At 44.5% G+C, this 17,836-nt stretch overlaps 1 protein-coding gene across 1 annotated transcript; it reads right to left on the bottom strand.

The window, feature by feature from the left end:
* Window positions 1-257: 257 nt before the first annotated feature.
* On the bottom strand, window positions 258-17,476 carry LOC145414015 (uncharacterized). Its single transcript, XM_080283583.1, has 7 exons — window positions 17,400-17,476; window positions 14,114-14,169; window positions 13,857-13,921; window positions 12,693-12,770; window positions 11,345-11,467; window positions 4,655-4,750; window positions 258-538 (listed from the first exon to the last, which is right to left on the bottom strand). The coding sequence occupies exons 1-7, from the start codon at window positions 17,474-17,476 to the stop codon at window positions 419-421; spliced, it is 615 nt and encodes a 204-aa protein (XP_080139709.1). The 3' UTR covers window positions 258-418.
* Window positions 17,477-17,836: the final 360 nt, after the last annotated feature.

Here is a 17,836-nt window from a genome sequence, read left to right as displayed (position 1 = left end):
GGACGTTTCTTCCTCTCTATTACTTGTGGGGACTCCACGCATGTTTTGTATGTTTTAAATAGCATATGCTTCAAGTTCTGAAGTGCTCATTGGTCTATTAATTGTTTGTTATTTTTCACCTTGAAACTTTATGAACTGTTTCTATTGCTTCATAAAGCTCAGTTTTTCTATTACTCCAATTTCCAGAGCATGTACTGTATAGATACATGACAACATATATTGCAAACTGATAACCTTGCCTTTATGCAACCCTTGCACCATTTGTTCAACACGCTTTCTTCTCTTCAGCCACCTTGACACATAACACTCCATTAATTCATCTTGTCTTAATCAGCAGTAAAACAAACAAAGATATACAGTACGTCTGCATATATGTAAAGTCAGTGTAACATTACGAGGTGGGACGAGTGGTGCGGTGCTATATCTCGTTCCTACTGAAGGGCTGGTCCACCTGGCCGAAGGAGTCGTTCACGAAGTAGAAGGAGGACACATCCTGACACGGCACTGCGTCCTCAGCACGGGTACACGTCAGCGTCTCCTGAGGGCACAGCAGGCAGTCTGACATAGAAAACAGACAAACGGACAGACGCAGACACAAAGACAGACAAACAGAGAGAAAGACTGAGTAACAAACAGACAGACAAGCAGACAGATAATATAAGGAAAAAGAAAGAGTGGTGAGAGGAAACGAACAAGGGAGGGAATGTGATGGAGATGGAACGAGGGAGAATGTGATGAAATGAGAAGAGATGTAGTGATGATGAGAGGCAGGTGTGAGAGGAAGGCTATGAGACAGGGAGGGGAGATGAAAAGGTGGTGGTGGGAAGGAAGATGTGAAGGGGGGAGGAGAAGCAGAGACGATGGTAAGAGTGTGAAAAGGGAGATAAAGGAGAAGGTGAGACGTTGGCAATGAAGAAGAAGCGAGGAGAGTTTGAATAAGGATGGATTGGGAAGAATAATAAAGAGTAGAGACGAGAAGAACTGCAGCATACCACAAAACAGAAATAATAATAAAAACATAACTCCCACCACAGCGATATAAGTTACAACCCCGCAAAATAGGGAAGCAGGCTGGGAAGATGAGAGGGAGCCTGCTGATTATGATGAATGGCCAGGTGTGTGTGTGTGTGTGTGTGTGTGTGTGTGTGTGTGTGTGTGTGTGTGTGAGAGAGAGAGTGAGAGAGAGAGAGAGAGAGAGTGAGAGAGAGAGAGAGAGAGAGAGAGGGGGGGGGAAGAAAGAGAAAACCTCATAACTACCCTAATCTAGTGCGGATATGATGAAAGACCGGGGATCCACTCTCAAGGCCGTGTGTGTGTGTGTGTGTGTGTGTGTGTGTGTGTGTTTACCTTTCTCACATTTAGCCTAAGCAACTTCTGAATCACTTATGCCTATTATTGTTTATTTATTCGTTTTTTTTTCGGGGGGGGGGTCTTCCCTGCTCTGATTTATGGTTTCCTTCCTGTCCTTTCTACCTCCTGTCCTTTCTTTCATACCTTTATTCTCTTCTTTTCTCTTTATTTTTAATTCCCTCACCCCTGTTTCCCCTACCTCATTTCCTCTCCTCTTGTTTTCCTTTTTTCCAGTTCTAACTCTCTTTCCTTCCCTCTCTGCTCCTCCTCTCTCTTCCGTGTTTTCATGGAGAAAGCTGTAGAATATACCATCACGACGCCCAAACTAGCCAACCCACAGTACCCATCTCCTACAACACCCATATTCACAGGGTGTACTTAGTCCATAGTGGGCCGCTACACTTTCTCCCACGACCCACCACCATCCCAGCCCATCACGCCCACTCATCTCCACCAATTCCGCCCAGTAAAGACCCAAACTGTCACATCTTAAAAATTCCATGCACAAATGAAAGGTTCTGAGGCGATCTGACAGCCTGAATGGATGTGAAACTCCCGATTGCATCTAATGACTTGCTGGACCACAGTGGACCGGAGTAGACTTAATTGGACCTGAACTGACTTACTGACTGGTACTAGACGGTCCGTGAAGTGACGTGGAAGTGAACGACCTGAGTAGACGGAAATGACTCCAATGAACCAGACACACACCATTCCAAAAGAGGTCCTTCCCATGGTTATGTTGGTTGATGGTTATGTTGGTTGATGGTTATGTTGGTTGATGGTTATGTTGGTTGATGGTTATGTTGGTTGATGGTTATGTTGGTAGATCATTATGTTGGTTGATCATTATGTTGGTTGATGGTTATGTTGGTTGATGTTATGCTGGTTGATGGTTATGTTGGCTGATGGTTATGTTGGTTATGTTGTTTGATGTTATGTTGGTTGATGGTAATGCAGACACGACACAAGTACGCGGTCAATTAACGCTTTTGTTTTCCTGTCCTATTTCTCTGTTCTTGTCACTCCTCTTTTTCCTTCCCTGTCTTTTATATTTTCACTGCTTTCCTCTCTTCATCTTCCCTCCTCTCTTCCTATTTTTTCTTTTTCGTTTTTTCCTTCTCTCCCCTTTTCTATATTTTCCATTGCTTTCTCCATGTCATTCCCTCATCCATCTCTCTCTCTCTCTCTCTCTCTCTCTCTCTCTCTCTCTCTCTCTCTCTCTCTCTCTCTCTCTCACTTCCACCTTGTTGTATCTCGCTCACCAGTCCTTCCTTTCTCCCATTTTTCCTACCCTTTTTTCCCCTTGCTTTCTCATGCCTCCTCCCCTTCCTCTCGTGTTCGCTCCATTTCCTCTCCTTCCCTCCTTCCCCTCTCTTCCCCACCCCCTATCTACTTTTCTCCCTTCCCTCTACCCTCAGTTACTCCTCCCCTCTCTCCGTCTCTCCTTTCCTCCCTCCCCTCTCGTCTCCATCCTCACTTGTTGTATGCATATGAGAGGCGAAGGCAGCGGTGTGTATCTAAGCCTGCCAGTTGTGGTGGAAATTGTGGTTGAGTGGTGGTAGATGGCGGATGGGAAGGGCTGGTGGAATGCTGGCCTTGTAGCGTTACCACATACCTTGCAGATGCTGGTAGTTGTGGTACTTGGGAAGGAGGGTCAATGTAGAATGGTGGTGGTTGTGACAGGGATGATGGAAGCTGTGGTGCTGGTTGCGACAATGGTGGTGGTGGTGGTGGTAGGGAAAGAAGCAGCTGTGAAATGATGGATGGTGGTAATTGTGGCAGGGATAATGGATGTCATGAAGAATATGGAGGTAAAAGTAGTAGTTGGAGTGGATAGTTTTTGCTGTAATAGGAAAGAGGTAATTGTGACGAGATGAGTGGTAGTTGGCGAAAGGAGAGTGGACGATATGCAAGAGATAATGGCAACTAAAGAGATGAACATTAGTAACTGTTGTATGGTTGATGATGAAAGCTGTGACAAAGATAATAGCGGTGGTGGATGTGCTTACTGTAGGGTAGCTGTAGATACTGTTTGGGTGAAGTGACGTTAATGGTGGCGGTGTAGACAGTGTTACTTGTGACTGTGCTAGTATATCACATTTGGTTCATCGTAACCCCACACCTGACACACACACTACACATCTGCCAAATACTTCTCACACACGCTTCCCGATTCTCAAACTTGCCTCACTTCACACACCTCTCATACACCTAACCATCTCTCTCTCTCTCTCTCTCTCTCTCTCTCTCTCTCTCTCTCTCTCTCTCTCTCTCTCTCTCTCACACACACACACACACACACACACACACACTGTGCCCATCGTCCTTCATGTAGTCGCGTCTGTCCTTAGACATTATCCCCAAATGCACAGCATCACTTCAAGCATCCACAGATCCACATATGGGCCTCGATCCTCCACGTCACTCCTCTATTAAATATCTACACATCTGCCATGCTCATGTCAACACCTACAGGCACAGGGTTAGCATCATCTGGGCTCAGGGCACATGATGAGCGACGGAGTCACTAAAAGAATGTGTGTGTGTGTGTGTGTGTGTGTGTGTGTGTGTGTGTGTGTGTGTGTGTGTGTGTGTGTGTGTGTGTGTGTGTGTGTTTCCAAACTGTCAACTGTTATATTCGCAATAATTCCCTCTACGTCGTTTATATACATATATCTATCCATCTATCTATCTATCTATCTATCTATCTATCTATCTATATCTATCTCTCTCTCTCTCTCTCTCTCTCTCTCTCTCTCTATATATATATATATATATATATATCTATATATATATATATATATATATATATATATATATATATTAATTAACAGTATTTTTCACTCTCATCTTAAATGTCAGGATCAACTTGCCTAACCCCTGGCTCCTTCGCTCCTCATGGGGCAACATAGGATTCGATGATGGATGGATGGATTAATAGTATTTTTATCTAGATGCGGAGCCCTATGTACCACGAGTTCCATGACATGTGTCCTATGTGTCGTGAGGTATACATGTCCCTGAAAACCCACACACATTATTATACACCTCCCACACCCCTGCCATGCACTCGTCCATCCCTGTATACAATCACAGACCTGCCATACACCTGTTAGAACCCAAATGTATATGTCTTTACCACACACACGTCTCTATCTCATATTCATACACATCTGCGATACACCTACACATTTATTACATACCTACCAGAACCCTGACACTCACTGCTCTGTAGCTCATCCACAACCCTTCCTCATAGCCACAAACACCTGCCTCACCTGCAAACACCTGCATAACTGACCTGATTGAAAACCGTCTGAGTGGGGCAGAGGAAGGACCACTTGAACATCTGCACGGAACCGTCCACCTGTATACTAGGGTAGCAGATGTGAAACACCTGGGAAGACACATGTGGAGGGAGAGGAGGGCAGGTCAGTTAATGCCAGTATGTATTTTGCTTCAGACTGTTGCTGTTATCATCACCAACAACATCATCGTTATAACACTATGTCCCACTACTAGATGGTTTCCAGAAGCTTCACAGTCTTATTGTCATCAGCAGCAATATGATCATAATAATGACCTATTTCCCACTAATAAGTATAATACGGAATCAAGGTGTCGCTACCAACATAATCATTATCATCATCACCATCGTGTCTAACCCTTTTTCCCATTAATAAAGAGACTGAGTATGCATCAGTGTCAGTAAGTTCCTTCACCAAATTTCTTTACACAAAGTCTTCCGTATACTTGTTTCTTTGTTTCCACTAACTTGGTATTCTCTGTATCTTATATCTGTTATCGTGGAATAAGTTCGCCGAGTGATGTTGAAAAGGCATATTAAAAAACAACAATAAAAGCAAGAGCAAGGAAGATATCAGGATGTCTAACGAGTGATGAACAGGGTTGTTGGGGAGGCGAATTAAAGGAAGAGTTTACATACCTTTGTGCAGTAACAGAAAAGAGAATTTGATGTGCAAAGGAAACAGAGTTGAGAGCCTCAAGGAAAAATGCGACCGGTGTTACAAAGATCTTGATACATAACAAACAACTGAGTACCGTATAGAAGCTATATACCTTTACACATAACATATGGGCGTGAGACTTGTTACAGCATGAGTGTGAAGAGAGAGAGAGAGAGAGAGATGGAAATGATACTGTTAACTTCGTGAACCAGATGACGTACTTTGTTGGTTAATTCTTGCTTCTTCCAGAGATTACATTCACCTTAGGAAAGGTCTTCCTTACTGCAGAGACTGATGAAGGATGTATGTTGTCCCTCTACCTCGAAAAATTTCTCCATATCCTACAGAAATCATTTGGGGATGGCAAGAATTACATTTTTAAAAACTGTCTTAATGAAGGCGTTAAGGAATGTGTGTGTGTGTGTGTGTGTGTGTGTGTGTGTGTGTGTGTGTGTGTGTGTGTGGAGGGGGGGAGGGATAGAGTGGATAAAATAAGTAACAGAGGATACTGAAAGATGTAAAGTAAGGAAGCTTTCTTATAAAAGGGTAGAAGACAATGTGCTTGTTTGTTAAATATTTGCCCCACAAGTGGGGCACGGGCAAACAAGAGCCCTTCAGGGACAAGCATTGTAATTTAAGCACAGAAAAAAAATCTCGAATAGATCAGTGGCTGAGTGCCAGTTAACGAGGTGGAGGGTAATCTCTGACAGTTTGTATGAGGACTAGGAGTGATGTGTCGCCCACAACCTTGGCTGCATCCGCAATGTCGTCACCGGATCGAGCGAAGCTCCCATCTGGCTGAGCACGGAGCAGAGCGGTGACCGGGCAATCAAGAATGTAGTGGCAGAGTGGCTCAGCCGACCGTGTCAGGCAATGGGGACATGGATCAGACTCCACGCCAGCAATCTGCCCGTAGCACAAGAACCCCAAGCGCAAGCGCCGGATCCTCACAAGTAGATAATTAGGTATGCCCGGGGGAAGCGAAAGCGGGTAGTAGGCCGAAGCCGCAGCATACCATGCAGCTGAGCGAGAGCTCTCAGCGGCACATTGTTCATGATCATCCCTGGTGCGTCTGCCAGTGGTTTGGGCCACACCCGAGAGAACAAGTGAGACATTAGGCCGGAGCTGGAAAGTCACCTCTGGGAGCAGGGTACAATGTGCATAGTTTGTATTGTCATACAAAAAATGAACAAGAACAATAATATGGTTGTTGTTGTTGTCGCTGATTAACTCCGGTCCGTCTGGCCCAGCAGACCCGTCGACCGTAGGTAAGCTGCTGCCCCTTCGGGGTCGTGCTATAGGTTCCTTATTTGATGATGTAGTTTGCGTCGTAGTGTGGCATGCCTTGGAGCGTGGTCCATTACGTGTGGTACAGGGGTATGTTCTACAAGCGGGGTACGTATCATCTGTGACTCGACCCAACCCGAATCAAAGCTGGTAACTGAGAGGAGCTGGGTGATGCCCTGTTCCAACCATGGCAAGGTGTATGCTGTCAGCTAGGTTCAGGCATACCTCTGATGAATGAATGTCAGGAGGAGGAACCTGAAATATAGTTTTCTGATCGATTTGTTAATTTGCCCTGCACGTGAAATGAGTATGTAGGTGTTCCTTCATTGCTTGTGTTGGAATACCTGAAGATGGAAATGTTGTTACAGGGGTTCTAGTAATGTATGTGTGTTATTTTATGCGCCTAGTTGTGTTGTGAGACTGTCAAGTAATGACAGGGTGTTGCGTGTTGGCACAGGCTGTTGCATAGATTTGTTTTCCTCTCATATCAAGATATTCCCTAACAGGGATAACTTTAGTTTCTAAATGTAAGGAAGCTGTGGGAGTAGTCTTGGTGCAGCCTGTGATGATGCATAGGAATTTGTTCTGTATGGTCTGCAAGATACTGCAGTGGTTGTTAGGATGGGGGCCCATGCTGGGGAGGTATATGACATCACTGATCTAATATACTATTTATAGAGGTGGGAAAGTGTTTTTTTTTTTGTTGTTGTCCAAAGTTTGTCCGTGTAAGTGTCCTGACTGTGTTGAGTTTGGGGGTGCACCGCTTATTGGTGTATTGTATTTGGCCCTTGAAGGTGAGTCCAGTGTCATATTTCAATCTGAGGATCATGGTGGAGGGTGTATGTGATACACGTATACTGTCATGTGTGATGGATAGGGGAGTACCCGTGCTCACGCGCAACGCTGCTGATGAGTGTGGTGGTGGATTTGGCTGGAGCAGTCGTTAGCCTGTTGTCCTTGAACTATGCCTGAAGGATGTTTTGTTGCAGTGTGCAGGGTGCAACTGCAAAGTGATGTGTGGATGTTATAATAATGTCATTAGTATATGAGGCAATGTTTGCGTGCAGCTGGGGTGAGAATGTCATGCATGTACAGGTTTGAGTATGTAGGTGAAAGAATAGAGCAGTGTGGAAGTCTGCTGATATGGTTTACTGGTCGTGATGACTTGCCCTGGTGTGTAACATGTACTTATCTACAAGATACGTAGTTGGCAAGCCAGCATTTTCAATTGCAAGAAAGAAAGAATCAAAGGCTAGAATTCCGCAGGACTGTTTCCACCTAGGAAAAAAAAAAAAAAAACGTCAAATTCAAGATCCGTTCTTTGTTCATTTCGAGATGCCTGGACACATTGCACTTAAAGACGGAAGTTTAAAGGCAGAGGGAAATAGAGTAAGACAGTTCCAAAGCTGACCTGTTGTATACATGAAGGATGGGAGTATCGTTTGGCTCTTGCATTAGAGAGTTGGGCAAAAGGGGTGAGAGAGTGCTGCTGGACGGGAGCAACACACCCGCCGAAATGAATGGGGGATGCAAGTAGACGGTTCAGAAGTGCAGTGGCCGTTGAAGTCGCGATAGAAAAGAGTTAAGGATTCAAGAGTGCAGCGAAGAGACAGAGGTTGAAGGGAGTCAGTAGGAGGAGGAGAACTGATCAGGTGAAAAGCCACGAATTCTACCCTGTTATGAAGAGTTGTATGTGAGGAGTCCCCCCTTGTTTGTGCTGTAGATTTTGGCGATGAGTTTGCGTGCATACATGACGCTGTCAGATGTGTTGTTGGAGATTGGTTAGTAAGGTGTTTGTGGAAAGTAATGCTCTAAAGCCATGTCGTGAGGGAGCAAGGAGGACATGAGGTGTGATTGTTAAGATTTAGATGTTCAGTTAACTTGGATGGCGTGCTGAGTAAATCTATACAAAGAAGTATGTGTTGGGTCTTTGTTTGGTTTAAATATAGGGATGATTGTTCCAGGTTTCCAGATGTGAACGCTACAATGTGCTAATGAGCAGTTGCTGGTGTTTGTGAGGGCCTGGATGCCGTGTGGTCCTAAGTGTTTCAGATGTAGCATTTTGATCCCATCTCGCAGTGTGTTTGTAGTGTTGTTGTTGTTGTTGTTTTTTTCTCGTGTTACCTGTTTGTTCTGAAGTGAAGGTAAATACGCTGTCGCTGAGAGAAATGACTGTCAGTGCTAAGTAGATTATTTTTCTGGCTCCGTAAGGTAACTTGTGTTTGTGTAGTGGTTCAAGGGTATGTCTACCTGTTCTTTATAAGAAAGAATATGCTGGATGCTGGCAGTCATTGTGGTATGGCTCTTGAAGATTTTGTTTTGATGTGGCAGTGCTCTCAATTCTTTCTTAGAGTCTGAAGGGGTTTGCAGACTGGATGAGTGTTGTTATTGAGGCTTTCCATTTCCTGCTGCTTTCTCTAATTTTATTGTAATTTTCGTTGCATTAATTCAAAAGCATTGTGATGATGATGATGATGTGTGTGTGTGTGTGTGTGTGTGTGTGTGTGTGTGTGTGTGTGTGTGTGTGTGTGTGTGTGTGTGTGTGTGTGTGTGTGTGTGTGTGTGTGTGTGTGTGTGTGTGTGTGTGTGAGGGAAGCTGAGTTTGAATGGGTCATATTGTTTTATGTGATCAACAATCTCCAGTGCAAAGTCTGGGTTGTATTGTAATGTCTTTTCCCTCGTGGAATATGGTGCTACTCTGCCTTAAGTCTGATGTTAAATTTCATAATGTGCGTGTTCATGTGCTATTTAGTGTGTTGAAGCGATGTTCTGCCTCATCCGTGAATTTGGCCCAGTTCGCTTTTTTTATAGTTTGTGTAAGTGATGTGTGATTGCATTGGTCTGGAGTATACTCTTGTGGTGATGATGGTGGGGAGATGATCTGATGGAAGTCTAGGTTCCCTCCGCCAGGTGGTGATATGTGAAAATGCGGGCAAACAGAATATGTTGTCTGAGGAGGAGGGAGGGTGGAGTGCTTGGTGCGGGACACAAGAGTATTGTGACTTTTGTGAGATGCTTTTGAGAATGCACATGTTGAACAGCGTGGTAATGTCGATGTCTTGGTTGTGATCCTGCCAGGAAAGGTTTTTAGTCTTAAAGTACTCGCCAATGATAGAAATTGTTGTCTGTCTTAGGGGGAGAAGCTGAGGGTTGCATTGCGGTGGTAAGGAGCGAGAGGTGTCACAGGGAATGTAAATGTTAAAAATGATCATTTATTGTTTGTGACCAGAGTTCACACTCAGTGACTGTTTCTAATGTGGTGTCATTCAGAAAAAGTGATTGTGTTGTCTGTGTTGTGTCATTGTAGAGGATGAATTTATATCGGTAAATGATAAGGCCTCCTTCATTGCCATCAGTAATGTCTGTGCTAATATGTTATACGTGTCTGATGTGTGGTGTCTTGTGAGTGCATGTTTCTTTTTTCTCTCTCTTGTAAGAATGAAATGTGCGTGTTTGTGTGTGAAGAAAGTCTTCATTTTGTGGTGCTTGAAGCGGAGGCCGTCGATATCGAGTTGTACTATGCGTATGTTGCGTGATTGAGGCAGTGCACATGTAATGCCTGTCTGTGTTGTGGGTGTAGTGTCTGTGTGCTGACGAAGTCGTAGTGTCAGTGTCTGAGTAAGGGCAGTGGCTGTGTGAGTAAGGAGATTACTGGAGGGGATAGGAGGGTACTGTGTTTGGTGTCAAAGGAGGGGTGTTTTTGGAGGTGTTGCACCTGTCACATACCCATGTGCTGTGATGCTGTCTGGTATTTGTAAGTGTAGTGCATATGGTGTGGATTCAATCTCGCAAGATTCGTTTAAGAAAGGGGTATGTGTGCACGAGGTTGGGGTTAAAAGGAGGTGTGGTAGGTTAAGATTGATGGATATGGCAAGTGAGTGTGAGAAACCGAGGGAACCTTTGGAAGCTGATGAAGCATAGGAACTTAGAAGGACTCGAAATGGACGGATGAGGTATATGTATGGAGAGGCATATGACAAACCCTTTGGCATTTTTTTTTACTTGATTGTTGACAGACTTACTCTATCCAATGGCGTGCGGGAAGAAAATGCAAAAATTGAAGTACGGAGATAATTTTTCTTCTTCAGAGCCAGGATTCCAAAAGATTGAATAATCCGTAAATGATTGTGTGTGATCCATTTCACTGGGCATGTTGTTGACGGGTCTCTTTATTTCATGCTTTCCTTTTTATTCATTGGGGATCCTACCTCACTTTATCATTTAGAAGAAGGTTTGGGTTGGAAAGACGATGATGATGATGATAATGATGACGATGATGATGGTAATATCTATATATTTGTCTTTCTATCATGTCTAACTATTCGCATATATCTTTCGTGTCTTCATATCAAACTGTCTTTCTATCAGTTTACAATCAATCGAGCTGTCCTGTTTACAGCAATCAATTTTTCTATCAGTCAGCCACTTATTTGGACTATCAGTCGGTTCATCTATCTATCTATCTAATGCATCTGTCTCCTGTTTCTGTCGATCTATGTCTGTCTATATATAACTACTGACGTCTGTTTATCTGTCTTCCTCCCACCACGACCCCTTACCCTTCCCACCCCCTGTCACCCCTCCCATCCCTCTCACCCTTCCCATCCCTCTCGCCCTTGCCACCCCCTCTCACCCTTCCCACTCCCTCTCAGCTCTCACCTCCTATCACCCCTCCCGCTGCCCTCTCTAATCCCTCCTACCCTCTCTCACCCCACTCACCCCTCTCAGCCGCTCACCTGGCATCCATTGTCGGGGTCGGCGTAGTACCCATACTGGCGTCCGCTGCAGTCAAAGGTGTCCACGATGTTGCTTCTCACAGAGGCGGGGTCACCAGCCAGCACCAGCACGTCTCTCACAGCCTGGGGGGGAGCGTGAGAGGGTGTGAGAGGGAAGTGGAGAGAAAGGTAAAGAAAAAAAGGAGAAAGAAACTCAGCGAGTAGAGAAAAAAGGGGGAGAGAGGAAGGGAGAGCTCAAGGGAAAAAAGGCTGAGAGGGAAAGAGGGAGAAAGGAAATGAAAGGAGAAATAATATAACTGAGAATGAAAAGGACTGTGAGAGAAGGAGGGCGAGAAGTAAGGGAGGCAATGTAACAGATGAGAGAGAGGAAGGATGTACGGGCAGGAGGAAAGAGGGAGGAGCAGCGTAGTAGATGGAACGAGGGAGAAGAGGCATTTGAGAGGGAGAAGGTTCTCTGGGAGGGAGAGTAATGAGAGAGAGAGAGAGAGAGAGAGAGAGAGAGAGAGGGGAGGGAGTCTGAAAGGAAGAGAGAGAGAGAAAGGAGGGGGAGAGGGAGGAGTGGATGGAGAGAGGGAGTCTGAAAGGAAGAAGCATTTGAGAACACAAAGAAAATGCAGACGTAAACAAACAGAAATTTAATTATTGTTGGAATTATACCCAAATTAGGAGAAATTTTTTATCGGGAAGAGACCACAGTTTTGGGCTGACTTGGACCCACTTGAAGTATAAATAGTGAGGGAACAAATGCGTGTAGGTACAGGGCAGTGAGGAGGAGAGGGAGAATGGGAAGTTGTGAGGAGTAAGGAGGGGGAAAGGATATGTAGCAGTGTGACTGGGTTTAGGAAAGAGGAGAGGGGAGGAGGGGATATAAGAGAGAAAGGAGGGAAGAGAGATGAGAGAAGTAGGGTGGAGAGAGAAGTTGAATGAAAAACCGGAGGGATAAAAGGAGGAATTGGTAGGTGAGGAAAGGTAGGAAAGAGAAATGAGGGAGTAAAAAACAGCCTTACTTAATCCTCTAATAAGATATCATGCCAAACTATTTTATTCTTCCCATCGCCAGATGACTTTATTTAACTTGGGAGTTCCCTGTCGTCGTCCATGGGTTAACTCCCTTCAGTACGATTTTCTACTATTGTTTCAGTCTTGCTACCACCAACAAATTATTTTCATCTTGGGAAGAACTTAAGGACGAGAAGATGCAAATTCAGTCAACATCAAACCCCCAACTCGAAAACTCTCTCCTGTGTTGAACAAACTTGTCTGGGGCAGCACGACTGCAATAAAAATATGATATTGGATTCAAGAGGTTGAAGGATTATTACCTTCCCATACAGCAGGCTAGTCACACCTGCTTCATATCAAACCCTGTCTCGCTTTCATAACGATCTGAGCCATTATCTCCCCCAGCCATTATTGGCATCGTGACCTGTGAAAATGATTATGTGGTTGCCTAGGTCTGTGATTAATGCCTATGAATTACACGATGGCCATTAAGGCAGATGGTCAGTTTATGCTAATTAAGTTCCAGTCTTCCCTCAAATTATGACACGCAACCACGGAATTAACAGTCCACGTCCCCGTCTCATTTGTCTGTTTAAAACAAAAATGTCCAAAGATATCATGGTCAGCCTGGGAATCAGACCCAGAACTTGGCTGCGGGCCATTACACCACCGCCACCTCCGCTGTTTGTCTATCTGGTTCTTGCCATATGCCTGACCCCGGAGTTCATCCAGGGTGCGTGACAATAGTTCTCCCCAGCCCCTCTGTCACGACTCATCCTTCCCACCACTCCACGCCATCCTATCACCCTTCTTATGTACAGACACATACTGTCACCTAATACTAAACCACTACTACGTCTCACTTTCCTCTGCCAGATAATTTTCCTAAGCTGTAAGGGGCCTGGTAAACTACGCTGCCCACAGATAATTCTCTTTGATATGATGTGTCAGGAAGGAAAGTGGCGGACATGCCCAAAAGTGCGAAGTTCATGCATCGTAGCAACAGGTTAACTTTTATCCCTGATTAGTCCTGCTTTTTACACTTCCAGCTCATTTTCTGTTTTCCTTTTCTCAGTCTTTATGCATGTTGCGTATATGCGTTGCTTTCTCTTTTAATCTGGGATGGGCACACACACACACACAAACACACACACACACACACACACACACACACACACACACACACACACACACACACACACACACACACACACACAGCTATAGCAATTGGTAAAATATTGGTCACGCATGATCAGTTAAAAATGACAAACTATAATTTATCATAGGAAGTAAATAATTCCATGAAATTAATACTAATTTAAAATAAGTGGTGCCTTCCGTAATGAAAACAAATACAACAATGATACAGAGGCGTCAACAAAAACGCAGACAAAATTATATTCGCTATCGGTCTGCCTACCTGTGTATGTATGTGTTTATTATTGTGTCAGTGTTTTTGCCTGTGTACTCTCTCTCTCTCTCTCTCTCTCTCTCTCTCTCTCTCTCTTACCCTGGTTTGTGCGTGGACAGCTGAGGCACCCCTGAGACCCGCCACACCCGCAAACACCACCACACCTGCAATATAACATATTTTTCACTCGCAGATGGAAATTATGAAACAGTGTAAGTCAGCATAAGTGTCAGAAAAGAGGATATTACCATCATGTGCTCATTTCATCAGGTAAAATAAAGTTTACTGCAATATGTTGCATTTAGATGAACACGAGTTAAACTATGGTACTATTAAACATCTACACTGGCACTGACCGAGGAAGAGGAGTTGGCACATGTTGAGGTGTGGTTTCCTTGGTGTTTTGTGGCACCTGCCGGAAGAAATGGTGAAAAAGTGATCACACTGGGTGCAGTGACAGACAGAAAGTGACGGCTTATTACCTTCAGGGCAGTAACTATGCTTTGTTAGCAATGACAGTCGCTTTCAGTTAACTTGAGAATATCCTTGTCCTTTAAAGGATAACTCTATACCTCCTGGTTGGCAAAATATCCTGCCTTGGTGAGTAGGGCTTTTGGCAAGTGTGATCATAAATTCATTAATGAAACGTAGATAAAAAAATGTTTTTTTTAAACGAGTCAGGAAATAACACATCCCTGTCTTCCAAAAATAATTTATATGAAAAAATGCCGAACAATCTACTCCTCTCTCTCTCTCTCTAGACCGACAGATAGATAGATAGGTAGATACAGATTTAGACATAATTATATATATATATATATATATATATATATATATATATATATATATATATATATATATATGTGTGTGTGTGTGTGTGTGTGTGTGTGTGTGTGTGTGTGTGTGTATGTGTGTGTGTGTGTGAAATGTATGTCCTTCAGCTGCCTCAGTCATTATATCGAGTAGGGTGATGCTGTTTTGCATGCTAATGTATTCGTTAACTGGTCGCAACACAACCACACCATATCCACACCATACTACTCCACACCACCACACGCCATACTACTCCACATCACCACACGCCACACCACCACAACACTACTCCTCACCTCACCACACAACCATAGTACTACTCCTCACCACACTGCACCACCACGGTACTACCCCTCACTACACCGCACCACCACAGTATTACCCTTCACCACACCACACCACCACACACCACATCCGCACAGTACTAACCCTCATCACATTACACCACCACACACAACACTAGCACAGTACTACACCTCGCCACACCACACCACCATACGCCAAACCCACAAATAACTGTTCTTCACCACATCACACCGCAAAATACTGCTCCTCACACCACACCACAACACCTAACCACCAGCACCACACAAAATCACACCTCACCACACCACAATGCACCCACACAACACTACACCACACCATGTCATTTAACACCACACCACACCAATTCGCATCACCACATCACGTCAAACCGCAATGCACCACACCATACTGCACCAAACCCACAACACACCACACCATATATACACCTACATTTAATCCACACCCACATCACATCACATTACAACACACAAGATTGCATTACACCATACACACACATCCACATCAGACCACACCACACCACACTACACTGCACTACATCACACTACACCACACTATACCACATAACATAAGGCCACACTACATTATATTACAGTAAGCTAATCTACACCACATCATACCCTACATTAATCCACATTACAACACACCACACAACACTACACCCCACCACACCACACAATACAACACTACACCCCTTTGCGCTACACTACATCACACTCCACTTAGCTACACCACTCTACACAATACAGCACTATAGGCACCACAATACACGACACCTTACTGCATTACACGGAACTAAGCCTCACTTCACTGCACTACACAATAATACAGTACAATACAATACAATACACACTGCACATCACTACAATACACTGCAATACACCACAGTACACCACCCTTGACCACACACCTCACCATATCATACCACACACCACACCACTCCCTCCCACAAAGCATCATAGCACACCACATCACTCCCGACCACAAAGCACCATAACACACCACACCACACCACTCCCGCCCACAAAGCACCCTAACACACCACACCACACCACTCTCGCCCACAAAGCACCATAACGCACCACACCACTCCCGCCCACAAAGCACCATAACGCACCATACCACTCCCACCGACAAACCACCATAACTCACCACACCAATACACATCTGAAACACAATACACCAACACCATACCACACCACGCCACACAAAACCATACCACACCACACCACATAACACCATAACCACACCACGCCACACAAAACCATACCATACCATAGCACACCAAACCACACAACACCACACCTCACAACACTGTCACCCATACCACACTACACCATAGCACACCCACAACACACTACACCACAGCACGCCTACACCACGCTATACTACTCCACATCTCAGTGCAGCTACAGCACATCACCCTAAACCACACCCACACTACACCACACTAAATAAAACCACACCACACCTTACCAGACCGCATCACACAGTCTTACATCGTCAACATCATATCAGATAAGATCACATGACTTCACAGCACAGCATACCACACCCCAGCACAGTGCATCATACCACACCACACATACTACGCTAAACCACTCCACACCGCACCACACCTCACCACACTGCACCACATTGACACCCACACCACACCGACACTCATACCACACCATACCATACCTTTCCAGACCAACATCACGTCACACCACATATATATTCGTACACCATACCCACACCACACAGCATCATACCAGCCCATACTACAATACATTTCCACACTACACTACTCGTGCATTACATTTCACAACACCACACTACACCACACCAGTACTCTTTATTCTACACCTCCATCTGCCACAACGCATCACACCACAGTACACTACGCCACACTACAGTGCACCACACTTCAATGCTCTGTGGTGCAGCATACCACACAACACTACACTACACTATATTACACTACACTATATTACACTACACTACACTACACTACACTACACTACACTACACTACACCATACCACATTACACTTCGATATAATACACAACACTACACTACACTACACTACAGGACACCACACAATATTGCGCTACATTACATAACACCACATTTTTACTACACCACACCACACGACCCTAGCCCGCTACACACCACACTGCATCACACCTGCACCACACCATACCACGCCACACCACATCACAATATACCACAGCAAGCCACACCATACCACACCACACCCCCCAGCACCAAGGAAAATCCACACTATCATAAGTCCGTTCCACATCACACCACGCCAAGCCACTCCACATCATATCTACAACCAAACCACACCACATCACACCAAACCATTCCACACCACACGCAACAGCACCATCACACCACACATCGTCAGACTGCATTGCACTACATCTAACTAAGCTCATACCACATAACTCCACAACATACCACACCACGCCACACCACACCATATCCACATCCGCACCATATCCATTCCACACTCACACCGCAAACACTCTCACATCACGCCACACCGCACTCACATCCACGTCCATGGCACACACACTACACTCACACCACATCATACCTCATCACACTAATACACAGCTCATTACACCACACCACACCACAACATATCCACAAAGCACCACCCTATACCAATATCAGTAAAGGTAAAGTGCTAAACATTGGCAGTAAAACTGTAAGAGCTAGTTATAACATAAGTAATGTCCAGCTTGATTGGGTAAACCATGAAAAAGACTTAGGAGTTATAATAACAAACGATTTGAAACCAAGCAAACAATGTACAGAAGCTGTGAAAAAAAGCCAATAAATTGATTGGATTCATAGGTAAAGCATTTGAATTTAAATCGGATAATATCATCCTCACTTTGTATAATTCCTTAATACGCCCGCACTTGGAATATTGCGTTCAATTTTGG

This window comes from Coenobita brevimanus, chromosome 98 (assembly GCF_032717465.1).
Source record: "Coenobita brevimanus isolate Jiangsu-jjx chromosome 98, ASM3271746v2, whole genome shotgun sequence".
Classification (NCBI taxonomy): Eukaryota; Metazoa; Arthropoda; class Malacostraca; order Decapoda; family Coenobitidae; genus Coenobita; species Coenobita brevimanus.
The sequence above is the reverse complement of the archived record's forward strand: the minus strand, read 5'-3'. Positions and strand labels throughout refer to the sequence as shown.

Excerpts from the sequence above, each read along its gene's own strand:
- LOC145414015 (XM_080283583.1), bottom strand. The coding sequence starts at position 17,476 with ATGTGGTGTGAGTGTAGTGTGTGTGCCATGGACGTGGATGTGAGTGCG. Across the intron at positions 14,170-17,399 it reads GATGTGAGAGTGTTTGCGGT|GTGCCACAAAACACCAAGGA; the intron begins GTGAGTGTGGAA and ends TTCTTCCGGCAG. Across the intron at positions 539-4,654 it reads CTCAGACGGTTTTCAATCAG|GAGACGCTGACGTGTACCCG; the intron begins GTCAGTTATGCA and ends CTGTGCCCTCAG.